Source organism: Dermacentor albipictus, chromosome 1 (genome assembly GCF_038994185.2).
Source record: "Dermacentor albipictus isolate Rhodes 1998 colony chromosome 1, USDA_Dalb.pri_finalv2, whole genome shotgun sequence".
Lineage (NCBI taxonomy): Eukaryota > Metazoa > Arthropoda > Arachnida > Ixodida > Ixodidae > Dermacentor > Dermacentor albipictus.
In genome coordinates this window covers 255,378,551-255,403,136 of record NC_091821.1, presented here as the reverse complement: position 1 = coordinate 255,403,136, position 24,586 = coordinate 255,378,551, and the positions used below count along the sequence as shown (strand labels likewise).

Here is a 24,586-nt window from a genome sequence, read left to right as displayed (position 1 = left end):
GTACAAAGTTATCGTGGGAGACTAGGCTTGTAAGGGAAACGAATGAATATCTTCGCTCAAAGCACGCCTGCAGGCAAGGAGTTGCGGAGGTCTTTTCTCCGCACGTGAATAAAGAGAGCTTTATTGAACTCCCCTGAATAACATAAACGCAATGTTATGTTGTAGGCAATCGCGATTGGACACTGAATTTATTTCGAAGAGCTAGCTGGAACTGCGACCACGCGCATCTCCATATACGTCGGTGCGGTGTTACAGAATATATTTCGATGTCAACAGTGCACGTCGCATACGCTCACGTAGTACATTATAGTACATCCTGTGAAATGCCTAGTTTCCGCCAAAGCGACATATTCTTGAGGCAGATTAACAACAAACAATTTTTTTTTTCTGTTTCGTCATGTTTTCTACTTAGAACTATATACCACGAAGGGTGCGAATAATTCTAATACCTTTACTAACTGTTTGGTGTGTTTAATGGAGCATATAAGGTTTTCTGGCAATGAAAAAAAAACTTCTTCCATTATTTTTCTTTATTTTCTCATTTGTATCCGCACACATTAACGGCTCAGAAAGCTTTATTTGATACGACTCACGCGCTGTACAAGCGCTAAGGTGTAACCAAGGCGTGCTAGCCTAGTACTGCTCAATTGCCAGTTATATAATTTTTGTTCCCTTATTCTGTAACTGCATACACGACTGGCTTTGTTAAGATAAAAGAACATTCTTTAAAACGGTATAATGAAAGCTTATCATCTTCAAAAGTATGTGATAAATTTTCTTGCCGTCTATATTTAAACACGGATTACTGAATACAGTTATAACCACATGAAGCCAACAGTTCCTCTTTTTCTCGATCATAGAATACCGTTGCAGGATTAGAAAATATTATGCCATGCGAAAAGTGGCCGTTTTTCCCCTCCAATTCATATCTGCGCTTGGGAGCTTGCCTGCACTACCTTACTGCGCGCAGCAAAGCCAGTATTTCAGGCGACAGCAAGGTTATAAGAAGAGGATGATCCTGGTGTATCAAAATTCGCGTATCTACTTCCTCGTCGCAATGTATTAGAACATTGGAATTCAGTGGAATCTGTGAACTCGCGACTGCACTCCCTTAGCCCTTCGTTGCGCATTCACCTACCTGGTTGCAGGCGCAGACTGACTGGCTTATCCCGATGCGACGCAACTTTACGGTGTCGCTTGTGGCTACGCGTCTCTTGTATATGTGTCTAGTGTTTTTGCATCAGCACGATTGATCGACACTGCCTCGTGCAAGTTTTGCGATTGCAACGAGACCACATTACATGTCCTCCTCTACTGCCCTTCTTCTCATTGCGAAAGACGGACTTTCCGCGCCTCTTTAAGCCGCTTCGACAGCAGAGCCGTCATGCAAGAGAAGATATTGCGACCGTGAACTTAGCCGCCATCCACACAGAAAGCCACCAGATCACGGCTGCACTTTGTAAAGATGACTGGGCTCTGCGACCGCTTTTACCGGCGCGGTGAACATGTGTGTTTGTACGCTTCACTTTTTCCTTTTCCCTTTCCTTTTCTCCCCGCATATCCATCTCAAAGTGTAGGATAGCAAACCGGGTATAACATGGTTAACCTCCCTGCCTTTTCTTTTCATATTACCCTCTATCGGATAACTGCAAAAAACAAGAAAGAAAAAGCAAGAAAGGTAGCTGTAGACATATAGCAGGTGCTCATAGCTGTTAGTGTCCTTTGACGACTATTTCCAGCCAATGCGCGATACCAGTTGCAATGGCGTCCATCGTCATAACTTGAACTTGACACGCGTAGAAGAGTCACTAGAGTAGCTCTTAATTGCCAGTCTTCCTTAGATGTCATTTTTATTTCTTTGTAAGGAATGCAGCCGGCTAAACTTATACAGTTAAGTGAAAAAGTCAAGAATGATGACTGGTGACTTGTTACATTTTCTCTTGGATTAGTTAGGTGACCGTGATGCTGACATGTCGAAGTGTAACTCCCGTCGATGCACAACCACCGTTTGCTTCTTAGGTGTTCTGGTACAAAAGGTATAAATTCGAAGAGATAATACAAGTGAAGGCACAGCATATATTTTTCTTTGTTTTATTACTTTCAAATTCAACAATCAGTGCTCTCGGTTTCTTTCGCTTCGCGAAAGAAAGGCACTTTACTGTAGTCTTGATGAGCTACCCTCCGACGCGGTGTTGGCAGTGCCGCGAAATTAAAACTCATTTCTGTTGATTCTTCTGTAAGGAACACATAGGAATCTGAAGTAAGAGCAAAAAGCAACCACCTTCAACAACATGCTTCGTTCCTTCAGCGCGAGGCGTCTTTGCTTAAGTCGAACAATGAAAAGAGAAAATGGCATATATGGTAACAACAATGAACAAGAGCTGAGAAGAAAATGCGTTAACGAAAATAAAGGCAACAACAATCGCATATCATTCGCGCAAAAAAGAACACCTTGTTTCGGTGCAGGATTTTGCCAAACGACACTGAGGCTGAAGTCGGTGTGTTAGTATTTCCTTCCAATGTAGTTGACATACCCAAACGAAACAGCGATCATGGCTACCCTAAACAAACAACTCAATTTCGGATAAAGTAAGCCGAAATCGGTTCATAAAAGTAACTAAGCGGAAAGTTGCGACATTTCTGGTTGGAGATCTCTAGCTGCCTGGCAGCAAAAATACTGTTTCACGTCATTTTTTCATTTTATCTCATAGCCTTGACGGCATAATGTCCGTTGCTATCGGTGTCTAGGAAGTAGTTTCGCAATAGCAGCCACCGAAGTGGACACTATCACTTGTCCACGCGGACAAATCTCAGTCACCACCAGCGCCGCCCATCATCATAGGTGACCCGTAGCCACCCTGCGGCCTGCGGCCCCGACCTCCTCCTCGAGGCCTCTGGGGAGCACCACCGGGTAGCTGGCCGGACGCGTCCTGTCCGGGGTATGCGGAACCACCCGAGTAGGCCCCGCTGTCGGACGTGTAGTAGCCACCACCGCCGCCACCACCGCCAGCATTAGGGCTTGGGTACTCAGGCCCCTGCCACGCTCCGTCTCCTCCGGGTTGTGCACCTTGAATCGGCGACAAAGGTGCCGTGTCATATCCACCGGACCCCGGAAAAGACTGGGGCCCGCCATAAGCACCGCCACCACTAAACCCACCACCACCAATCGGTCGCCGGGCACCGGCACCCGGTTTAGAAAAGCCGACCGAGCCGGGACCAGGCGAATGCGGAGACTCGAGCTCGAGAGCGCCCTTTTTGTGGAAAGCAGAGCCTCCTGTCACCTTGGTGTAACCGCCGTAGACGCTACCGCCTGATCCCGGAGACACGGCGCTTGCTGTTCCAGCTATGGGAAACGCGCCCGTATCGACAGAGCCAGGATAGCCACCACCACTGCCCGAATCGGTATAGGTGTTGAAAGCGCTTGAGGAGGAGTACGAAGAGCGTGCACTGTAGGTGGGGGAATAGCTACCGGCTCCTGATGCGCCTGGACCGGCGCCTGCACCCGGATAGGCACCGGCTCCTGATGAACCTGGATACGTGGCTGGCGCCGGGCGAGGCCCAGATGGTACGACTCCATATCCTCCGGCCGAAGGGCGCGATCCACCTTGGGGAGCCGTCGCACCAGCGCCGGGATAAGACCCAGAACCAGGACCACCACTCGCCAAGTATGGACCAGGGCCACCAGGTGCGGGTCCAGCCCCTGCTCCGGGTCCTCCGTAGCCTCCATAACCACCGGGGCCTCCTGCACCACCAGGACCTCCGGCCCCTCCAAGGCTACCTGGTCCCTTGGGACCACTTGGCCCTTTCGGACCACCAGGACCCCCAGGTCCACCAGGACCGCCGGGGCCACTGGGACCACCGTACCCTCCAGGGCCTCCAGGACCACTCGGGCCACCGTAACCGCCAGGACCTCTGGGACCACCGGCACCACTCGGACCACCATAACCACCGGAACCTCCGGGACCACTCGGACCACCGTAACCGCCTGATCCTCCGGGGCCACCGGGACCACCGTAAGCACCCGATCCTCCGGGGCCTCCGGGGCCTCCGGGGCCTCCGGGACCACTGAGACCACCACTGGGACCACTGGGACCACTGGGACCACCGTAACCACCGGGGCCTCCTGGTCCACCAGGACCACCGTAACCGCCCGATCCCGCTGGACCAACAGGTCCGCCACCTGGTTTTCCACCGGGTCTACCAGAGCCCGGCCTAGGCCCAGCGCCAGAGCCGTAGCCTCCCCCTCCTGGATAGCCGCCACCACCAGGCCTACCGGCTCCAGATCCAGGGTAACCGCCAGCGCTAGGTCCTCTAGCTCCAGAGCCTGGGTAACCTCCTGCACCGGGCCCGCCGGCACCTCCTTTGGGATAACCACCAGCCCCACCAGGGTAGCCACCAGAACCGGGAGCTCCTCCAGAACTTGGTCCCCGAGGGCCACCGGGATAACCGCCGGATCCAGGTGAGCCGGAACCTCCTGGGTATCTACCCGCACCACCTGAGCCAGGATAGCCTCCGGCGCCTGGCGCACCTCCGCCTCCTGCTGCCCCGCCCGTGCCGCCAGGCAGGTAGGCTGGTCCTGGACGACCTCCGCCGCCACCACCACCTGCACCGCCTGCACCACCGCTTCCGGGCAGAGGCTGCAGCGGCTGCGGGCTCTCAACGTTCACTTCGGCGTTTAGGTAGTACCAGTTGGGTGCTTCGTCGCACTCGAAGCTGTACCAGTAGTCACAGGCACGGATCTGCTGGTTGAAGATTGTTCCTGGTCCACACAGGAAGCTTTCCTTTCGGCCGTTGTGGCACACGTGGTAAACCTGAAAAGGCGTCAGCCGTGGCATTAAACACTCGTTCCCACAGGACCATCGCAAACCAGGCACGAGGCATTCCTGAAAGCCGCAGGAATAAAAGTCTTACAATAGAAACTGAGAGTGAGCTTTTAATCGGTGAATGAGCTTTGTCGACTGGGAACCTTGTTCATTGTTTTAGATAATTGCTTAATAGTTTATCAACTATGAAAAGGGTCTGTCATTAACTTGTGATTATGCAAGTGATTATAACCTCTCAATCAACTAATAACCAGTCACAAAAAAACAAATAAGCGAACAAACAAATGCTATTGTATAAGGCGCCATGCATTCACATTTATAGCACTGAAATAGCCGATACCAAAATGGATGCACTTGGACGGCCTTACCTGACATTGCGCCTCCAAGTCAGCGTACATTCCTTCGTACGGCTGCTGACTACAGCGAAAACTTGTGCGGGGAATTTCCTTGTAGTCTGGGTAGTCGACACCAGCTGTACCTCGAACCCAGCCTTCCTGATTTTGCCCCTTGCTTTCGTCCCATCGTTTTGTCTGCACGTAGAGGCAACAAACAACAAATGGGGATGTGATGTTCCAAATGCTTATCGAAATGACGCTTTCTTAAATGTCAATTCGGGCTATGTGCGGTATGGGTAGGAGAAATGCCCAATAGTCTGACCTGACAAAAAGCAACTAAACATTTAAACGGCAACCGTGTAAGGCTAATATTGTTTTTAAGACATATGTGTATGCGTTGGTAAATTTTTTTTCCGTGTTTGCCTTTGAGAGAAAACGCTGTTAAATGTATTTCATTGCCACCTAGTTCGGGCTGTTTCGTACTTGCAGGAGGTGTTAGAAGACCGAATGATGAGGCGTACAACGACACATGGGGCTGCGTTTTGTGTCCATCGTGTTCACAGCAAATCAAGTTGAGCTCATTATTGCGGCGCATACACGAATAAAACGAAACCTGGATCCCTCACGACTTTCACAGCCTTAGAAAATATTTATAGTAATTGTTTTGATGAAGGCTGTAAAGCATTAACAAACCACTTAAACATGACGTTCCGTTCATATAACAGTGGCTTTTGGGCCTTCCTCGAAACAAATGTTTCGCCATCCATCTCTTCGTGCTGGTGTAATAACTCTGAGAAAAAAGAAACGTAGCTTTTATACGAGGGCAGGTTACGTGAGGGAAGTTGAGACGAAACCGGTGTTTTACTGCTCTTTTATTCTGTCCGTGAAAAGTTATTCTACTTGCAATGCTTCGTTTTTCCTGGAACTATAGGCACGCATAATGGCGACAAGGTCTAAGAAATAGCACAGCGCACTGTTGGCCCCCTCAGGCTTGACACTTACCCGCTTACAGTGATGAGGTGCTGCGAGGGCTGCGAGGGGGAAAGGAAGAAGGAAGGAAAGTTACGCATGACTCGTGTGTCCAATAGCCAAGGCCGTTGACAGCAGCGGCGGCTGCAGAAGCAGTCCTTGCTGCGTCTCATACGCACTTACCCAGAAGGAGCACGAGCCCCGCGGTAATCTTCATTTTTGATGGCCAATCTGAAACAAAAGGCGCGAGCATATAAATGATCCGCCAACGCCATTTGGCCCGCAGTCAGAGTGGCGCCTCACGCGCAGAAATCAAGAGGGCAAAAAGAAGGAAAGGTTCCCCGCGGACGATGCGCCTGTCATTCAGTTCTCGCAGGCAACTTTGCACGTTACGCGAGACTTTACATAAGGGCTTCCTTGAGGCTTTACGACTTGTTTTGACGGTCTCGGCGGGGAACGAAACGCGTGCACTCGCACCATCGCTTCCGCCGTGCAAGGACCAGCAAAGTATTTTTCCGCTTACTGCAGGCGTTGCTGCGACATCCCTTGGCATCCTCGCGCGCAACTCGAAGCGTGTTTTGATGATCACGACGAAATCATACCGCTGTGCAGTTTGCGCAAGGAGACAGCAAAACGTTTCCTTCGCCGAGAGCTGCTATCTATCGCCATTCCTGCATGAGTATACAGCCGCGCGGCCGCCAGCCCATCCCCTACGCAAGTATTCCCCGACTATTAGTTCCTGATTTGGCTGCTTGGCGTGTGTCACCAAGGTCTCAGGCGCATCTTCCTCGATCAGGTAGGCAGCGAGCCCCTCTTTCGACAGAGATAGCGTCTTGACCATTGCAAAACGCTTCAAAAGAACCATTACGCTATTATGAGATGCTCAGCTGAAGTAAGGTTATTTGTCGCAGAACGTGGGTACGTGTAAGCTGAAAGACGCTGAAAGCGCTTAAGTGCACTCATCTGGAAGGAGCTGCGGACACAATCGCGGAGTCTTTCAAATGCACAAAATATTATGCATTTCTTGTGAAGGTAATCTCGAGAGCGTTCACTTTTAATATTCCTGTAAAAATTATGAGGTGCTAAATAGCAAAAAGGAGAAAGCCGTTGTCCTTTTTAAAGCCACCGAAACCAGGCCTGTATAGCCATTTTTCATCCCACTCTTAGGAGGCTTTACTCTAAACGAGCAGCACTTCACAAGTGCGCCCAAAACGCACTCATAAGGGCTTCCTCCGGCCTCGGCAGTGCTGCCGGCGAGAGTGCCTTTAAAATAGTTCAGAGTGATCCTGTCCACCCAGTGTGAACTGATGTCCATTTGGCACTGAGCCTTCGCACCGTGACCGATTTCCTTCAATATTGCAGTCCCTAAAGCTAGTAGAAAGCTGCACGGTGTGTTTTAAAACACGCGGCTTCGTTACTGCGCGTGCGATATTTTTGAACTATTCGAGTGCCACCGACGAATTCAATGCAGGTTTATCGTTTTTACATTATGCGCGCCCACCAGCAAACCACAAGTCAACGTACGCCTCCTTATCTTATTGCTTGGGCTGGAAATCACCGTAAGCTTTAGATGCAAATACCAACTCTCCTTTGAACGTGTATGATAAGCACTTGCTTGAAAACGAGCTTGTTAGTTACTTTCACTTAGCCATATAGTGAGCTACCTTCAGAAAAATAAATAAATAAAGAGGCTTCAGTATAGTTCCCGCGAACTGCTGTTAGCCACCGAGCACTTCCTCCTCGTTACATTCTTTTCCTTCATGCTTTCATTAATTTTTTTTTTCATTCTAGCTTGTAATTGAGTAGAAAGCTTCGTTCACAAAGTTTCGAGCCGCATTCAATTAGAACCGTCTAATGAGACTTCTAATCAATTTTTCTCTCGCTGTTCTCGGCTAGCGGCCGCTCGTCTGCGGCAGTAATCCGTTTGCACGCGTTTCCGACTGCGTAACTTCTTTTCACCGCTGGGATATTGAACAAAACCCGGAGATGTGTGTGCGTCACGCCGTGCCTGCCTTGCAGACCTTACACAGCGTAGAGCCTTCATCGTACGCGTTATGCGCAAATGATGGTTTGAAACTTCCTTTTCCAAGAGGGGACGGGGTGGGGTGGGCTTTCTATTTTAGAATATGTGCAGTGCGACCGCAGCGTTGGCTCAGCGAAGCGTCATACCGCTGTTCGTAACGCCACGAGCTCCCACCGCAGTGACCGAGCTGGGCAGATTGCAGTGAACACCCCCGTTTGGCGAATTAGATGCGCATTAAATCGCCTCATGGATGTAGCCGAAGCTTTACGGCGCCTCTTGTAGTGCGAAGCTGTTTGAGCGTAAAAACTTCTATTCTTTAGCCCGCACTGAATTCATCCAAGTTTTAAATAAACACAAGATACTGTCAATATTTACAAAGAACAGGTTATGCATTAGGTATTTTAAAGAAATTAGCTCATTTTACTAAAGAAAGACTTTTCGCATGCATATAGCAGCTGCCTAACCATTTAAATTTTTCGCCCCCCATTCCTTTATGTGCAGTCAACAATCACTTGTGTGTGTGTGTGTGAGCGTACCTAATCGGAGATAGAACGCGAAACTTTTGTTACCCTTCAGCGTCGATATCGTGCTACCAGAGGGTACGAATTATAGATAATTTTTGCTCTTACATGAAATAATGCAACAGTGCAAGTTCAAAGCATCCATTCAGTGTACATTTCTTTTTTTTTTCAGTAGAGGCTACTCGGCTCAGATAATCGAAAGTAGACATCGGACAGGCCTGTAATGCGCAAGCAGCGAGCCAGTGCTGCTCAGACGCTTGCTCACTGCTCGGCCACTTTGGCACCACGCCGTTTATACGACACACACGGTGAATACATTGGTAAAAGACAATTTTCAGGAATGTCAGGTCACATCTTACGCTAACAAAGGTGACACGGAGCCCATGTGATTGAGCATGTAGTGTGAATAAGCTTCAAATGAATCATTCGGACGGTCTCGAAGTCCTTAACAGTGGCCAAAATATCTGCATACAGGCATGCCCACATTCCTAAACCGTGGAAGCTGCTAACGTTTCTTGAGAATTGGACATGATAGCCAAGTATCAACATGAACACTTCTCGAACGCTAAGTCACAGAGGCGGGCGCAAACACTCACGCAGACAAACACACACACACACAACACATACACGCACACAGAACACCTTGTCCGCAAATACAGCGCCGGCCCAAACCTCTTGGGGACGGCTCACGAGGAAAAAAAAGGAGCGGGAGTCAGTGCAACAAAGTCCCACCAGCGGTGCTGAGCAGCTCAGAAACAGTATCGGCGAGTGGCAGAGTTAAAAAAAAAAAATGCCAGCGGCGGCCGAGCTCACCGGATCCGCGGATGTTGCTTGAACGGATGGAGGGGGCCGAAAAAAGTGAAGACTCCGGCTCTGGGGCACGGGCGTTTTATAGGAGTAGGGTTCGGCCGCATCTTCTTCCCCGCTGCAAACCGGTTGCTTTTGTTTTGACGTGGCCACGGCACTCTCCTCCTCGCGTCGCCTGACGACGACGACGACGACGCCGGGTTCCCGACGAACAGCGCCCACCGCGGCGCCGTCATAGCGGTTCAAGGCCGGGGTCGCGCGCAACGCCCTGTCCTGGCGCTGGCTGTCCCGGCGCGCTGGAACAATCGCGCCGCGCTCCCACGCGCGCCGCCTCGCGCTGTCCGCACCCTCGCTTCCGGAGATCGCGTCGCTTCTCCCAAAGCCGCACGTCCGCCTGCGTTGGCCACCGTCAGGTCCGGGTATGCGAGCTCCCGGAATGCGCCGGGAGGGTTCTTACTGCGGCTCGTAATGGCGTTGCTTTTTTAACCAGTGATGCCAACGGGAGTTGCGGCAGCTCGGGGAGCAGCGCGCAGATTCACGTTTTCCTGCTCGCGAGTGCATGTAGGTGAACCGGGCAATCTCGAGTGTGATGCGCCAATCGCTTAGTCCAGCACTGTTCTAGAGACCGCAGCGCGTCGATCGCGACTCACAGAACTCCTTGCGCAAGCCGGCTCTTCAAGAAAATCCGACGCTGGTTTCCCATTTGCGCATAGCAGACTCATACTTGCCGCCGGCGCCATTCGTAATACTGGTATTAACCTCCAGTAGCAGCAATATTTGTGAAGACAACTGTCTTCACTACTTTGGCTCGTCTGACAAGGACTGCTTTTAGGAAGTTACCCGGGCTCAGGCTGCTCTTTTTCGGATGCAGCTGCCGCCACGCCAACGCAGAAAGGAGAGGGGGGGGGGGGGGTGAGGTAGAAAGAAAAGACGAATGGGCTTATGTGCAATTTCGCGGCATTGCCAGGTCAAGTTTGGACAAACGCGTGTGATGAGAGCCACCTGCTTTCGCTCCGTCCCAGCGCGCTCATAACTCCAGTCGAGGCACGTGTAGGCACTTGCGCTGCTGTGCATGCTGAAGGAGTAATGCATTCTGTCACTGCTCTTCCTTCAATCGAGGAGATTAGTCCAGAGGTCGAGACTAAATAATTGAATCGACTTTCTCCGAAAATCATTATTTGGGTGAACTCATCGAATATCGTTCTTAATGCCCCTATCCAGATGGCTTGTCACAATTGCACAGATCTCAAACACAATTAAAGTGTTCTGCGATTTCCTCTTCCACATTCTCGGTTTACTTGTATTTCTCGTTTCGTAGCTTCTAACGCTTTTCAGCACGCGTTTTCTCGTTGTTCTTCTGGGAGAATCATCCATGCTTGAAGGGTGCCAGTATCCAACACTCGTTGGATACTGGCACCCATAAGTCTATATTATTTACTATACCAGCAAGTACTTCAGACAATTGTTAAAAATTGCACAGTAGAGATAACTGATCTATTTTTTCGCTGCATGATAGACGCCCCTACGAACATGAGAAATTGTGCGATGATAGCTGATTAAATTTTTCAGATTAAGACGCACTAGTTAAAGCTTAAACAAAGCGCGCAAAGTTTGTGCGCTTTATTTTTGTTGCGTTCATTCCTTCCACTTTCTTTTTTCTCTCCTGGCGACCTGTATTTGACGTGGAACACTGGCTGTCCCTTCCGCAAAATTGTCACGAAGTGCACAGGCGTTTCGTATAGCTTTGTCCACGATTGCTGTGAAGAAGACCTACTTTGATGAAAGACCCGTAATTGTGGTTCAGTGGCTCGTTCTGCTGCTGAACACAAGGTCACGGTTTCGGCTCCCAGCCATGGTGGTTATGTCCTCCTTTTCTATTGTTTCGATATGTGAAGTCCATAGGCTTTTGGGGAAATCCCTTGTGCCTGCACGGTAACAGCTGCAGCTCGCGACTAGTGCGGGATAATGTTCTCCCGAATAAAATAAACAAATAGAGGAATAAATAAATAAATAAATAAATAAATAAATAAATAAATAAATAAATAAATAAATAAAACCGTCTATATGCTTTCCCAGTCCTCATATCTGTCTTAAACGGATACTACGATAAATTACTCGCATATAGTCCTTTTATGCGGTTTCTTCGGAACGGGGACCACATCCCAAAGAAGCACTCTCTCAAGAGCCACGCGAACAACTAGAAATAATTGTGCACGTGAATTACGTCTCTCGGTCTGATTTATTGAAGGCAACGAAGAGTAATGCGCCACACTACAAATGACGCACACGTATTCTCCGAGCCGCGCTCCGACAGTGCGGCTGCTTCTGTTTTTTACGATGTGTCGTTATGTTGCCGTGCTGGACAGCGAATGACAAATCTCTTGTTTTCATTCTCATTATTATTATTATTATTATTATTATTATTATTATTATTATTATTATTATCATTATTATTATTATTATTATTATTATTATTATTATTATTATTATTATTATTATTTTAGACGAAACACTACAATCGAGTGAAACGTCATACAGAACGAGCGTTTCAAAATGCTACAAGCTTGCAGGAAACGAAATGCTCGTCCATTGTAAATGTGCGCCCGTGTCCTGGAAGTTCGGTGCATATGCACGCGTAGCGAACAAACAATGAAACAGCACACGACTGCTACCGCGTGCACGGGTTAGCCCCTCTGCGGTCTAAGGCTTGTCACCCAAATAAGCTTGAAAGCGCGCCGCACAAATCTAATAAGTAGCGAGGGTCGTATACAGCCTCTAATGTTTATTGCGCACTCGCGCGTAATGGCTAAACGGGATTGCGCACTGCCTCATTTGCCTTTTCGTTCTCTCTTGCTCCCTTCTGCTTTTCTCTTCAATATAGATTTCAATTTAGGAGATTGTAAGAAGGGAACGAAGGCGCGGCGGGCTCCGTAACACTGCGAACGTGCGCAGCTCAAAGCAGCCAGGAGTTATGGTCTCGATTCGCTCTTACTTCAAGGCGTGCTTCATTTCGACGGAGACAGGCAGAGTGTTGTAAGGCGCTCCGTGGCCGCCCTGCGCGCCTCGATGGTCGGGCGACGCGATTGCCCCGGGGAGCGTATGCGTCGCCCGTGTGTGCATTTTTAATGTTTATAAAACCGGAAGCGGAGGCAATATTCTCTTGAGCTTTGCAAGGGTGCTTCAACTCTTGCCTCCCGTTCTTGCTTGCGTCGTTTTTCCTCGACCTTGCTAAGGTAAACAACAAAGCATGTACGAAGAAGAGAAGCAAGGAAACACTTAATTCATTGAACAAAAAGTGGGCCAGTCAGGCGTCTAGAAGCGGCACAGTCCGTGACGCCGTATTGCTGCCGCGGTTCGTGCGGAAGCTGTCTTGCACAAAGCCCGCTGCTACTGTACGGAAGCGTAAAAGACGCACCGCCCGGCCTTTTAAACTGCGCCACTGCAGTATTAAAGGCAACATGCATCGTTGCAGACAAGCCCGTATAATCATACAGCCTGCAGCGCGCTTAACTGTTCCCATGCGTTATAAATATTACGGGCTAGCAGTCAAATTTTAATGCTCATTCCGTATGCGTGCACATAAGAAGGAAGCCTGCACGGACAATAATCATTGTAACCTAGAGCAAACACTGTGCAGCTCGTAGCAAGCATTTGCTAGAAAAAGCGCGCAAATACTCGCCGATATAACAGAATTAATACCGCCAGGGAGTGAAATCGGCCAGTAGCGGGGACTCGTCGCCATTTTGGATCCACATTTTCGTCTTCTACATTAAGGGTATGTGGGGAAGGTGGGGATGGGGCATAGGGGTTTAGGCTGTAATGTTCACACACACCGCAATGAGTGGTTTTCCATTAATTTACACCAGATGGGGTTCTTTGGAAAGCGGTGTTCGATACACGAGTGTTTATGGATTGCGGCCCTATAAGAATGCCTGGCTGCCTCCGCCTGAAATCGAACCCGGAAGCTAGAGCTTCCGGGTTCGATTCCCCTCGAGCTTCCGGGAACCCGGAAGCTCGAGGGGAATGCTATACCCACTGAGTCACCGCAAATGGCAGTACGTGCGTAACAAACGACGCCGAAAAAACTCGAAGATATACTAGTGGAGCTTTCAGCACCTACACAGCATAGCTGTAGTATATACCTTCCACTACAGCTTGACTTCTTCTGTCGTGTTGCTGGTATACGATTGCCGCCGTTCGACGCCTTGCGGCGAGGGCCGTGCTGCACTTGCTCGTTGTTCATTTTTCGGTAAACACTTCGCTACACTTGAGTAAAGACAGCGAATGCCTCGAGAACCGCCCTTACGTTTCAATTCGTTCCCTTCGCTTCTATCGCTTCATTACTGGTTTAAAAATGTATCGTCCACCGTGATGAGAACCACAAGGAGTGACCCGCGGGCTGTAGCTGTTTGCGGCGCTCATGTCTTGTCAATGTTTTTGTTTCTTCCTTGTACGCCCATGTAAGAATACAATAAATACGGATTGATTGTAAGGATTTGCGTTCGAGTCCCTCGACTTCTGTGCAGGCTTACGCATGTCGAAGTCATGTGTACGCTGACAAGAAAAAAATGTGACAATGACTCTGAAGATCATGCAGTTTCTGACCACACTGGGAAGCTTGTTAAACAAGGGCAAGAGTCTGGCGCTATGGCATTGTCGATGGCGTCAGCCGCGATGAGGTGCTACATCACTTGCAGTGGAGCTCAGTACTGTTACGATTGGCGTGAAGCACCCAGTGCAAATAGGATTATCTGAAAACTATGCCCAATCGGAAAGCGCAGGGTAGCTAGATCCCAAATTCTTGTGGGTGTCTCAGGTGGTTCGCTGCCTGACTGGCGCCTCGCACTGATTACGGAACCCTCTGTGTGTGCGTGGGACAGGGAGGGGGGGGGGGGCGCCTTCCACGAATTGTGCGAGTGAAGGGGAGGACCTCCTTCCTCGAACCAAACGGGACCCACGGCTTCCCGCAAGCGGAGGCGAAAGCATGTGCAACATCGTCTAGGAGAGAGGGAGCAGCCGCCAACCACCGACCGGTCAGTCCATACCAAGTGACGTTGGCGTGAGCCAAGTCCCGCCTACGATTTTAGTGGGCCTATTTAAGTGGCCCCGCAATGTATCTTCTTGTAGTCTCTTCTTGCTTTCCTACTTAGTTACTATGGAATAAACAGTGCAAGTTTCGCACTAAAACTCTTATTGCCACTGCTTGATCGCCATGATCTACGGGACGCCTCTGGCCTGCCGACAACGCCACGCTACTCACTAGTAACGCCGGTCAAGGTTCAAGTAACTGGCGTCGCAACAATTGGTGAAAGCGATGGAATACGCTACCCTCGTTCCCAACAAATGGCTTACAGCGGTGGAATACGCTACCCTGGGTCCCAACAACTGGTGAGAGTGATGGGATACGATAGCCCGGGTCCGAACGACTGGATGCTAGCGGTTAGGTGCAACTTGCGGCTAACGCCAGTCACCATTATCTGATTCACGAGCGACTGGTTGGTAGCTGATGTGATCGACCACGCTTCGTCCTGGCAAGAACCAACGTCTCTGGATAACAACTTCGGAAGGACAGTGTCAGGATTCATCAGTGCATATCACATGGTGAGTGCATGGCTTTTCTTCACTGAGACATTACCTGGCTTTGCGTATTTGATGGGGAAGTACAAAGCAGTGATTATGTGTGACCGCTCACGGAAGTATTCGGAGTACGTCAAGGTTGTTGTAGAGGGAAGAGCTAGCAGAACTAAGCGCAGCCATGAACTTGAAGCCACTAAAGAAGCCGGAATTGTTAAACTTGGCCAGAGAGTTGGGCCTCGAAATTGCAGAATCAAATAGGAAGCTGGAGAACATTGAGGCAATCGAGGCGATCGAGGCGATCGGGGCATATGACGAGGAACTTGAGGAATGTGAGCGAAAGTGAGAACAGGAACGCAAACGGGAAGAATATAGAATTCGGATGAAAAAATTGCGAAAGGAAATAAAAAAAATTTAGAGGGCAACAGTTACGTTCTAGGCTGCGTGTATTCATTCAAAATCGGCGAAAACATAGAAAGTATTCTTGCTCTTTTCGAGAAGATTTGCGCGGAGGTTCAACGCCTCACCGTGAAAATTGGTCCTTTGAGCTGTTTGGCATATTTCCCCTTAAAGTGTCCGACGTCTTGTCTCCCCTTTGAGACGACGAGTTCCGCAATTAGGATATAGCTAAGAGGGCTTTATGCCGCCGTTTTGCTATTCCAGTCCAAAGCAAGAGAATGAACAGAAAATTCATTCTTTTGAGGCAACTGAGCGACAAGCCGTGGTTGGGGTCGCGTCAATGAATAGAAAGCACGGGAAGTGCAACGTAGCAGAACACTCAGAGGTGGAGCACGTGGAGAGCGAGGCCGTCGTCTGTCTACAAAGAAGGGCCATTCTGGAAAGCATTCCTTGCGGAGATGAGGCTGGTTCCAGCGGCGATGTAAAGGTTAAGGAGTCGCTGGAGGTCTTCCTCGTGCATCTGTATATGGGCGAAATGCCGGAGTCATCTAAGGCAGACCCAGATAGCGGGGTGGCTGAGCAAAGTAAGGACGCGACTATTCGAGGTTCCAGCGGTACTGTCGGGAAGGGCCTGGCTAAGAAAGGAATTTTTAGCGTGAGCACAGATAAATTGGCTCGACAGTACAGGGAACCGGAGATCGCTCTGGGCTCGAGCTTCCGAGAGTGCGCAATTGAATTATCCCCCGAAACCGAATCAGGAGCCATCCCGGAGAGCGCTCCTTGTGGGGACGTTGCTTGCTCCAGCAACTCCAAAGGAGTCAGTGCGGAGCTGGATACGACCCTCGTGCCTCAGCATTTGAGCGACTCTCGGGCGGTGTCGAATGTAGCGAGCGAAGACGTCGCAGATGTAGAGACAGTGGCGATTCCGGAGGGCGTTCTTTGCAGAGACGTTCCGGAATCGTCAAAAGCAGAATGTCAAGGTGGCCGAGCAGAACAGGAACCCAATGCCTGGAGGTTTCAGCTGCACTATAGGCGACGGCGTGGCAAGGAACAGTGTTTGCAAACAGCGCCGTGACGTAAGCAGAGCTAACTGTTCAGTGCAGCGAAAAGACGCCACATCGCAGCGCGTAGGACAAGCTGCAGGCCATCGCACAGAGCGACAAATGTTTCACTGTGGCGGTTCAGAAAACGGAGGTGTCGCCAAAGGGTGATCGCAACAAAACAGGGCGCGTCTTCGCGAGCAAGGGTGTGGCCGAACTTTTAAACCTGGCTGAGGCACGCGCATACTAATCGGGCCAATCGAACGGGCACTGAGCTGGAATGCGCCGCGAGGACGCGAACAAAGTGATAATGGCTATTCTTCCCATGTTTACAGCCTGCCCTTCAGGGACGAGTAAGTAAGCTGCGGGGACACAAAGTGGCAGGTTTTTGCAGAGAGCAGCACGCTTTGTCTGGCACGCTTTGTTGTCCTCGTAAAAGCGCAAAGGCTTTCGGACTGCGACCCCATCGAGCGCGCATTAAGAGAAAGTAATTGATAAATTGGGCACACCCATCAGTTTGTTGTTTCTACGTAGGACGTGATGCCTTCTTTTCTTAGTTAATCAGTACTTTTACGCTTAAATTCAAAGGTTCGTGTTAGGCGTTGAGCTTCTTTGTGTCGTTGTACGAGCCTGTTACACGAATGTTAAGTGAAGCAGGTTTTGCAACGGTGGTAGTCGCGCTGATTTTGTAGGTAAGCATTGAAATTCGAGGTTTGCAGAAACACACCTAAGTTTGTTAACTGAACGCTTACAGTGTATGGCGTGTATGGGTTACCGTTGTAGAAATGTTATTTGCTGAAGTGCGTTTGGAGAAACAAAATTTTTGTTCGTCTTTTTATTTATTGCGCGCAGATCGAGTGTAGCTTTTCTTTATTTTTGGGGAGGAGGGGGGGGGGGTTAAATGCCACTCTATGAATTAGTTTCGGAGCTGAAGTGATCAGCAAAGCTCAGTGCTTTTCGCATTAGAGGAGCTGGTACTGGCTGATTACATTGACCGAGCGAGCAACTCAATACGCCACATCCCTTTAACTATTTTCGATCGCAGTCACTACTTCTATGGTCCAAAAATGCCCCTTTGTTTTCTTTTGCTGTGCCGACTTGGGAATCGCGCGCCACGTAGGCGAATCCCCCTTTTGCGATATTGGATGGATGGATGTTATGAGCGTCCCCTTTGGAACAGGGTGGTGGGTTGCGCCACCAAGCTCTTGCTATTATACTACCTAATGTCCTACCTAGGTTAAACAAGAAAAAAAGCACTATTACCTCCCACAACCAGGTTTTGTGATCCCCTATTGCGAACTTTGCTTTTTTACGTATCCGTTTTCTGTCGTTTCCCTACTTTTCTTCCACCAATCGTCCAATCGCCTCTTACTAATCCCTATTGCGGACATGTTTATTTTTCCACTGCTCTTGCTGAACCCAAGGGCTTCAAGGAGGCCAGTGGGGCCTTAAACGACCGCTGGGCAGACGTCTTCACATTCTAATGAAACATGCTCCATAGTTTCCCTAGCTTTACCGCAGCAAGCACATGCTTCTTCTTCCTTCTTATATCTCGCTTTATAGGTGCCTGTTCTAAGGCATCCCGATCTCGCTTCGAAAAATAATGAGCTTCCCTTTGAGTTATCATAAATTGTTTCTTTCCTGATTTCGTTTTTTTCTCTTAAGTAGTTACTCATGCCAGGTTTCTTTTCCATTGTCGCTACCCCATGTGATTATTTCAGCCTCTCTGGCTTCCCGCTTGACGTTCTTTGTTGCTGTGTTGCCCACCCTACAGGCCGCATACTTGCTGGTAAGCTTCCTAGTTCTTTTCCTCAACTGTAAATGAATGTTTTTTTTTCTGTACAGATACCTCAACACTCTCCCAGCCCATTTATTTTCTTCCATATCCGTCAGTCGTTCTTCATATTCAATTTCAGTGTCAAGTTCCCTCACATCAAAACTTGTCCAGCCCATATCACCCGGCACAACTCCATTTGTAGTCTTCGCGTGAGCGCCCAGTGAGAGGCCTCCCACTGACCTTTGGTTCCCAGCGAGTCCTGATTGTACCCCTGATTTAAAGCAAACAACAGCATTTCCAAAAGTAAGTCCTGGAAACATTACACCTTTCCACATACCTCGGAGCACCTCGTACCTATTGTATCCACATAGCGTTCTGTGCTTCATTATGGCTGCATTTCTCTTCCCCTTCACTGTTATTGTTTTTTTCCGACATTTCCATATATCTATTGCCTTCGCTTATCCATGTACCAAGGTATTTATATTCTGTTGCCCGAGGTATTTCCTGACCCTGTATTGCCACTGTCTGTTCACAGTTTTCATTCAATACCATAACTCCTGATTTTCTAACACTAAATTTCAAACCTAAATTGTTGCCTTGCTGTCCACAGATATTAGCCAGACGTTGCAAATCACTTTGCTTGTTAGCTAGCACCACAATGTCGTCTGAATAAAATAAACCTGGAAGCTGCTGCTCTACTACACTGTACCCGTCTGTTTGTGTGAGAGATTAAACCCGATTACTTCCTTCCAGCGCCCTCTCCATATTCACCATGTGCACGATAAACAGCAGTGGGGCTAAAGGACACCCCTGACTCAGTCCCTTGTTGATATGAACTTTCTCCTCCCTCCTCATGCCTTCCCATTCAACGCAAATGGTATTTTCAAAGTAAATCTCTCTAAAAAGCTGTAGGCAGTCGTCACCTAAACCTTCCCCTTCCAGAATATTCCACAAAATGTTACGGTCTACGTTGTCATAGGCTTCTGTAATGTCTAAAAAGGCGACATATAACGGGCTGCTTTCAACTTTTGATAGTCCAATAGACTGAGTAAGAACAAATACACTGAGTAATACACTGAGTAATAACAAATAAGTTATCATCTAAACACCTACCTATTCTGAAGCCATTCTGAAATTCTCCCAAAATGCCACTATTCTCTGCCCATGCTTGCAGCTTTAATTTGATTGCCTGCATTGCTAGCCTGCATATTACCGATGTAATGGTCAACGGTCTATAAGAGTGAATTCTACCTTTCTCTCCCTCACCTTTATAAATTAAGTTCATTCTACTTTGTCGCAAACTGTCTGGTATTCGTCTACCTTTTAATGTTTTTCTACTACTTTCATCAGAGCTTCCTTACTTTTTGGTCCTGGCTCATTAATCAGCCTAACGGGAACCTCGTCTGGCCCTGTGGCTGTGCACTTAGGAATTTTCTCTTCGGCTTTCTTCTAGTTGAAATTTGCCAGCACCAGCTCCTTTTCCACCTGGGTCTCTTTCATGCTCTTTTTTTCTTCAAATACAACCTCTTCATTGCCTTGAAAAGATTCAGGTGTTATTTTTCGGATGTAATTGATTGTGATGCACTGTGGGATGTAATATTTTGCGATGCACTGTGACGCCATCGTGCGGTGGCCACGAGAAACAAGGCAGCATGCATTATAATCGTCGACCAGCTGCATAGGACTGGCACTGCTTGCGTATGGCTGATGAATGACGTGCTGCGCTTTCAATTATCACGCTTCAACCGTAAAGAAAGCATATGTATTCAAGAATAAGAAATTATGTTTCTTACTCAGCCGACATCGTTTTAGCTTTTATGAAGTGCGTTGACGCCAGTAGACATAGTGGAATGGCACAGCCGGTGACTGAATTCGACGATCGTGCTTGCTCTGCCACAGAGCTCTCTTCACTTTTTCTTCCTATAGCACAAGTTAAATTGCTTACAGTTTATTGTTCGAGTTCGTCAACCTGTCTGACTGCCTTCATACCATCACAGATACGCGACAGTGCGTGGTGACATTCATCAATGTCACCACGCACTGTCACTTCAATCCTTTATATGTCACCACGCACTGTCCATCAATCACTTCATATAATCGTGGCACATCAAGACAGTAACCGACACACTGTGAAGCCGATTTTTAAGGAAATTATATTGAATGGTGTACCTCTTCGTATGCTGGTGGATACCGGATCGCCAATCAGCGTCGTGTCTACAGCGGTGTTTCGGCAGCATGGCACAACTGGCACCGTTAACCATTGTGACTATTCTACTTTCCTGTTTTTTTAGAGCTTCCGGTGGTGGATCAAGTACACATGACTGCGTCGTGTGATGGGCAGACGTAAGCTGGAGCTTTAGTGATCGTAGACATCCCCGGCCCGGTGCTTTGTGGAGATAGCAATGTGGGATAGCAATGCTGAGAGCCAACCTTGTATCGATGATGCAAGCGCAACCGGACCAAGCGAATAAAACACTGCAAACTTTACTTGATGATTTCAAGGATGTATTCGCCTCGGGTCCTGGAAGATTCATCGGCCCGCCAGTGAAATCCCAACTCAAGCAACAAGCAACACCTCGTTTCTGCAAAGCTCGTTCCCTAACGTATGCCTTGATAGTCAAGGTTTTGGAGGCATCGGATCGGATGGTGGGGGACGGTGTTTTATCAGCTGTGACGACGGCAGGATGGGCAACACCTGTCGTTCCTGTCGTGAAACCAGATGGATTCATCCGAGTTTGTGGAGATTTCCGTCTGACTGTGTACGCAGCTACAGTTACTCAACAATATCCCCTGCCCCGGGTAGAATACATTTTGGCACGACTAAACAGCGGTGAAGTATTCACCACCCCCGACTTGACACAAGCCTACAATCAACTACCGTTGGATGACAAGGCTAAAGAATTAACAGTGCTAAAAACACACAAGGGCCTATTCCGCTTCAACAGACTTCCATTTGGAGTAAGTTCAGCGTCAGCCATCTTTCAAAGAGGCATGAACTTGCTCTTCAGTGATTTCCCAGGTGCCCATGTTTACGTCGATGACATAATCGTAGCTGAGAAGAAAAACGACATCACACTGTTGCGGCAAGTGCTTCAACGTTTAAGAGAATGGATTTAGGCTGAACCATAACAAATGAAAATTTCGCCAAAGGGAAGTCACCTTTCCGGGTCACCGCGTGGATGCTTCTGGCCTCAAGCCCAAGGATGACAACATAGCAGCTGTCATAAGGGCCCCTACGCCTGCCTCGGTGACCGAACTCAAGGCATTTCTGGGATTAACTAATTATAATGCCAGGTTTTTGCCTAATTTGTCTACACACTTGGCTCCATTGTACGACCTTCTAAGAAAGGAGCCACATGGAAGTGGCAGAACAAACAAGAGACAGACTTCAAGCACGTAAAAGGAGCCATCCAGACTTCAAGGTTTCTAGCCCACTTCGACCTGAAAAAAAACCATTACGGTTGGAATGCGATGCATCGGCAGTAGGAGTGGGTGCAGTTCTCTCCCATCGAATAAATGGAATCGACTACCCCATAAGATTCTGTTCCAGAACCCTTAACCAAGCAGAACGAAATTACTCGTAGCTGAAAAAGGAAGCTTTGGCACTGGTCAAGTGGACAATCGTCCACTTTCAGAATTAAAAGCTTTAGGCCAATGCTCCGAAAGAACATCCGCGTTGAAGGCCTTACTCGCGCTAGTAAGGTTCTTGCGGTCCACGGGGCTTCACGACAGACTAAGAATGCCGCCCCCTACCGCTCTGTAGTGAACGCGCTTTGTTCGTGCTTGTCTCCCTTTCTTTCTATCTCCCCCTTCTACTCTGTTTCTCTTTTTATCCCTCTTAACCCTTCCCCCTGCGCAGGATAGCCAACCGGAACTACCTCTGGTTAACCTCCCTGCCTTTCTCTGCATTATTTTCTCTCTCTCTTGGCACTGGTTTTTGGGGTGACCCGGTTTAAAGACTATTTGCACCGAAACAAATTTGTGTTGGTGACTGATCATAAATCGCTGACGGGTCGCTTCAATCCGAACAAAGCCATGCTGCCCATGGCAGCAGCCAGGATTCAAAGATGGGCCCTCCTGCTGGACAATTATCAATATACCTTAGAGTTCCGAAAGGGTGTGGACAACACCTATGCTGATGCACTGAGTCGGCTGCCATTTCTGACCAGCGAAGACGCCAAGTGTCGTGAAGAAATATCCGAGTATGTGCTGTACACTGAATCCTTAGCAAACAAAGCCATAACAGCACGGGAACTAGTACAGCTGACGGACTCGGATGCTACCTTGCAGCAAGTCCGACAGTGGATTGTTAAAGGTTGGCCGAACGCCTTAGCGGAGTATCAAGGCCAATACCGACCCTACTTCAACAAAAGACAGTGACCGACGCTTACGCAGGAGTTGATTTTCTGGGGACACCGTATTGTCATACCCGCAGCTGCCATCAGACTAGTCTTGAATGTGTTACACGAGAGTCACTCAGGGATGGCTGCTATGAAGATAGCCAGGTCGCTATTTTGGTTCCCAAATATGGACGCTGAAATCAAACGCCTGGTACGCGCATGTTAAGTCTGTATGGAAGCCGCATCAATGCCGTCTGAATCTATACTTCGCCGGACCACTGGAGGGGCACATGATATTAGTAGGGGCAGATGCAGCAACTAAGCGCTCCCTATGAAGACAGCCACGTCAGAAACCACTGTGGACGCTCTACGAGTCATCTTTGCTAGGTTCGGTCTTCCCAAAACCATTGTAACTGACAATGGGCCACAGTTTACAAGTACTTTCTTCCGGAACTTCGTGCATCAGAATCACATACATCATCTCACCACGGCTTCATATCATCCACAGTTCAATGGCATGGCGGAAAGGGCCGTTCGCACAGTCAAAGAAGGACTCAAGAAAGCAGCCCAGTTGAAACTACAGATATGGCTGGCCAGATTCTTGTGCGCTTACCGTCGCACCTCAGGAAAAGAAGGCAAGTCTCCTGCAGAGTTGCTAACTGGGTACCAAATAAGGACGAAGATGGACCGCATCACACCAACCATGCAAGCAACGGATACCAAGGCGCAGAATACAAGTCCACAAAAATGGCAGCAGGGTCAACGAGTGCGAACACGAAGCTGGAGGAGATCGAGATGAATACCTGCCACAGTGATGGAACAACAGGGAGCAAGATTGGTCGCAGTAGCTACGCAGCAGGGGATTCAACGAAGACATTGGGATCAAGTACGATGACGAGAAGATCCAGCAAAAACAGCGGGTGGTCAACCAACGGGACAAGATCAAGACTCTAGAGACAACGTTGTGCCGCGACCGGCCGGCGGGGTTTCCCAAAGATCTGAGCAGTCAGAGTAGGACCCGGATGCTGTGCCGGTGGTCAAAGTTCCAACCCCAGAAGGTCAACTCGACAACGCAGAGCTCCTGCGCGCCACAATCTGTAGGGGGGAAATTATGCAGCCTCTCGCTTCAACGCGAACTAAGCGGTGAGGACACAACTATCGCAAAGCTATCAGCATTCGCCGCACTCTACTCCCATATTGAGACTCGGGATCGAAGACGAGAGACGGACTCTAGAGGCAGACGAAGAGGAGACAAAAAACTTTATACGTTATGTACACATATAGCAGAAAACAGCATACAGGTAGCGGTGCAGAAGAGTGCACCAGAACGACGGGGTGGCTGGTGGCCACTCCCCTCCTAACAATGGGCTGGGTCTGCCTCAAATCCCTTTGGTGAGGCGGGTGCTGACGTTAACCGCGTCACCTTCCTCTTTCGTCACGGGAGAAGTCCAAGCTGCATACCACCGGTCTCCACGGCAAGGGGACAGCATTTCTGTGGAATTTTGAAGGCTGTCACTGAATTCGTCATGGTGCTCTGTGCCCGCGGACTCCTCCATTCGACCCACGGCAAGTGTTCGGCAGTTTCTTAGAACTTTGAAAGTCATCAGTGGATGTTTGATGCCCAGCACAAGGGCAACCAGTTCAGAAGAACGAGGGGGAGGGGGGAAGCGCCCGGTGCCTCGATGGTAGGCACGCAGTGCATATGTGGCACAACACCCAATCGTAGATCGCTTTCAAGACAGCCGCCGCCGGAGTAAAAGGTCCCCCTACCCCCCACCCGGAGCCTTGCACGCGATGGAAGAAGAGGGCGCGCTACCTGCCCACTTTCCTACCTTGCGTGGCCACGCCATACGCGGCCGCCGCCGGAGTACTGTTCATCACGGTTGATAATACATAGTTTTAGAATAGCGTTTGTGGCCTTACGTACGTTAAACGTAAGCACCTTTGCGGGACGTTACAGTGCGTGTCCTTTCGTATC

The 24,586-nt window shown here is 49.0% G+C and overlaps 1 protein-coding gene and 1 long non-coding RNA gene across 2 annotated transcripts in view; one reads left to right on the top strand and one right to left on the bottom strand.

Moving 5' to 3' along the window:
- Window positions 1–2,077: 2,077 nt before the first annotated feature.
- LOC135901580 (uncharacterized PE-PGRS family protein PE_PGRS24-like) lies at window positions 2,078–9,678 on the bottom strand. The gene is made up of 6 exons (XM_065431402.1): window positions 9,485–9,678; window positions 6,311–6,358; window positions 6,161–6,189; window positions 5,192–5,353; window positions 3,470–4,811; window positions 2,078–3,067 (listed from the first exon to the last, which is right to left on the bottom strand). Exons 2-6 carry the CDS (start codon window positions 6,342–6,344, stop codon window positions 2,811–2,813), a joined length of 1,824 nt encoding a protein of 607 aa, XP_065287474.1. The 5' UTR covers window positions 6,345–6,358; window positions 9,485–9,678; the 3' UTR covers window positions 2,078–2,810.
- Window positions 6,396–24,586, top strand: part of LOC139054326 (uncharacterized) — a 208,579-nt gene continuing 190,388 nt past the window's right edge. The window contains exon 1 of the long non-coding RNA XR_011511144.1: window positions 6,396–6,923. This is a non-coding gene — a long non-coding RNA (uncharacterized lncRNA). The remainder of the gene's footprint in view (window positions 6,924–24,586) is intronic.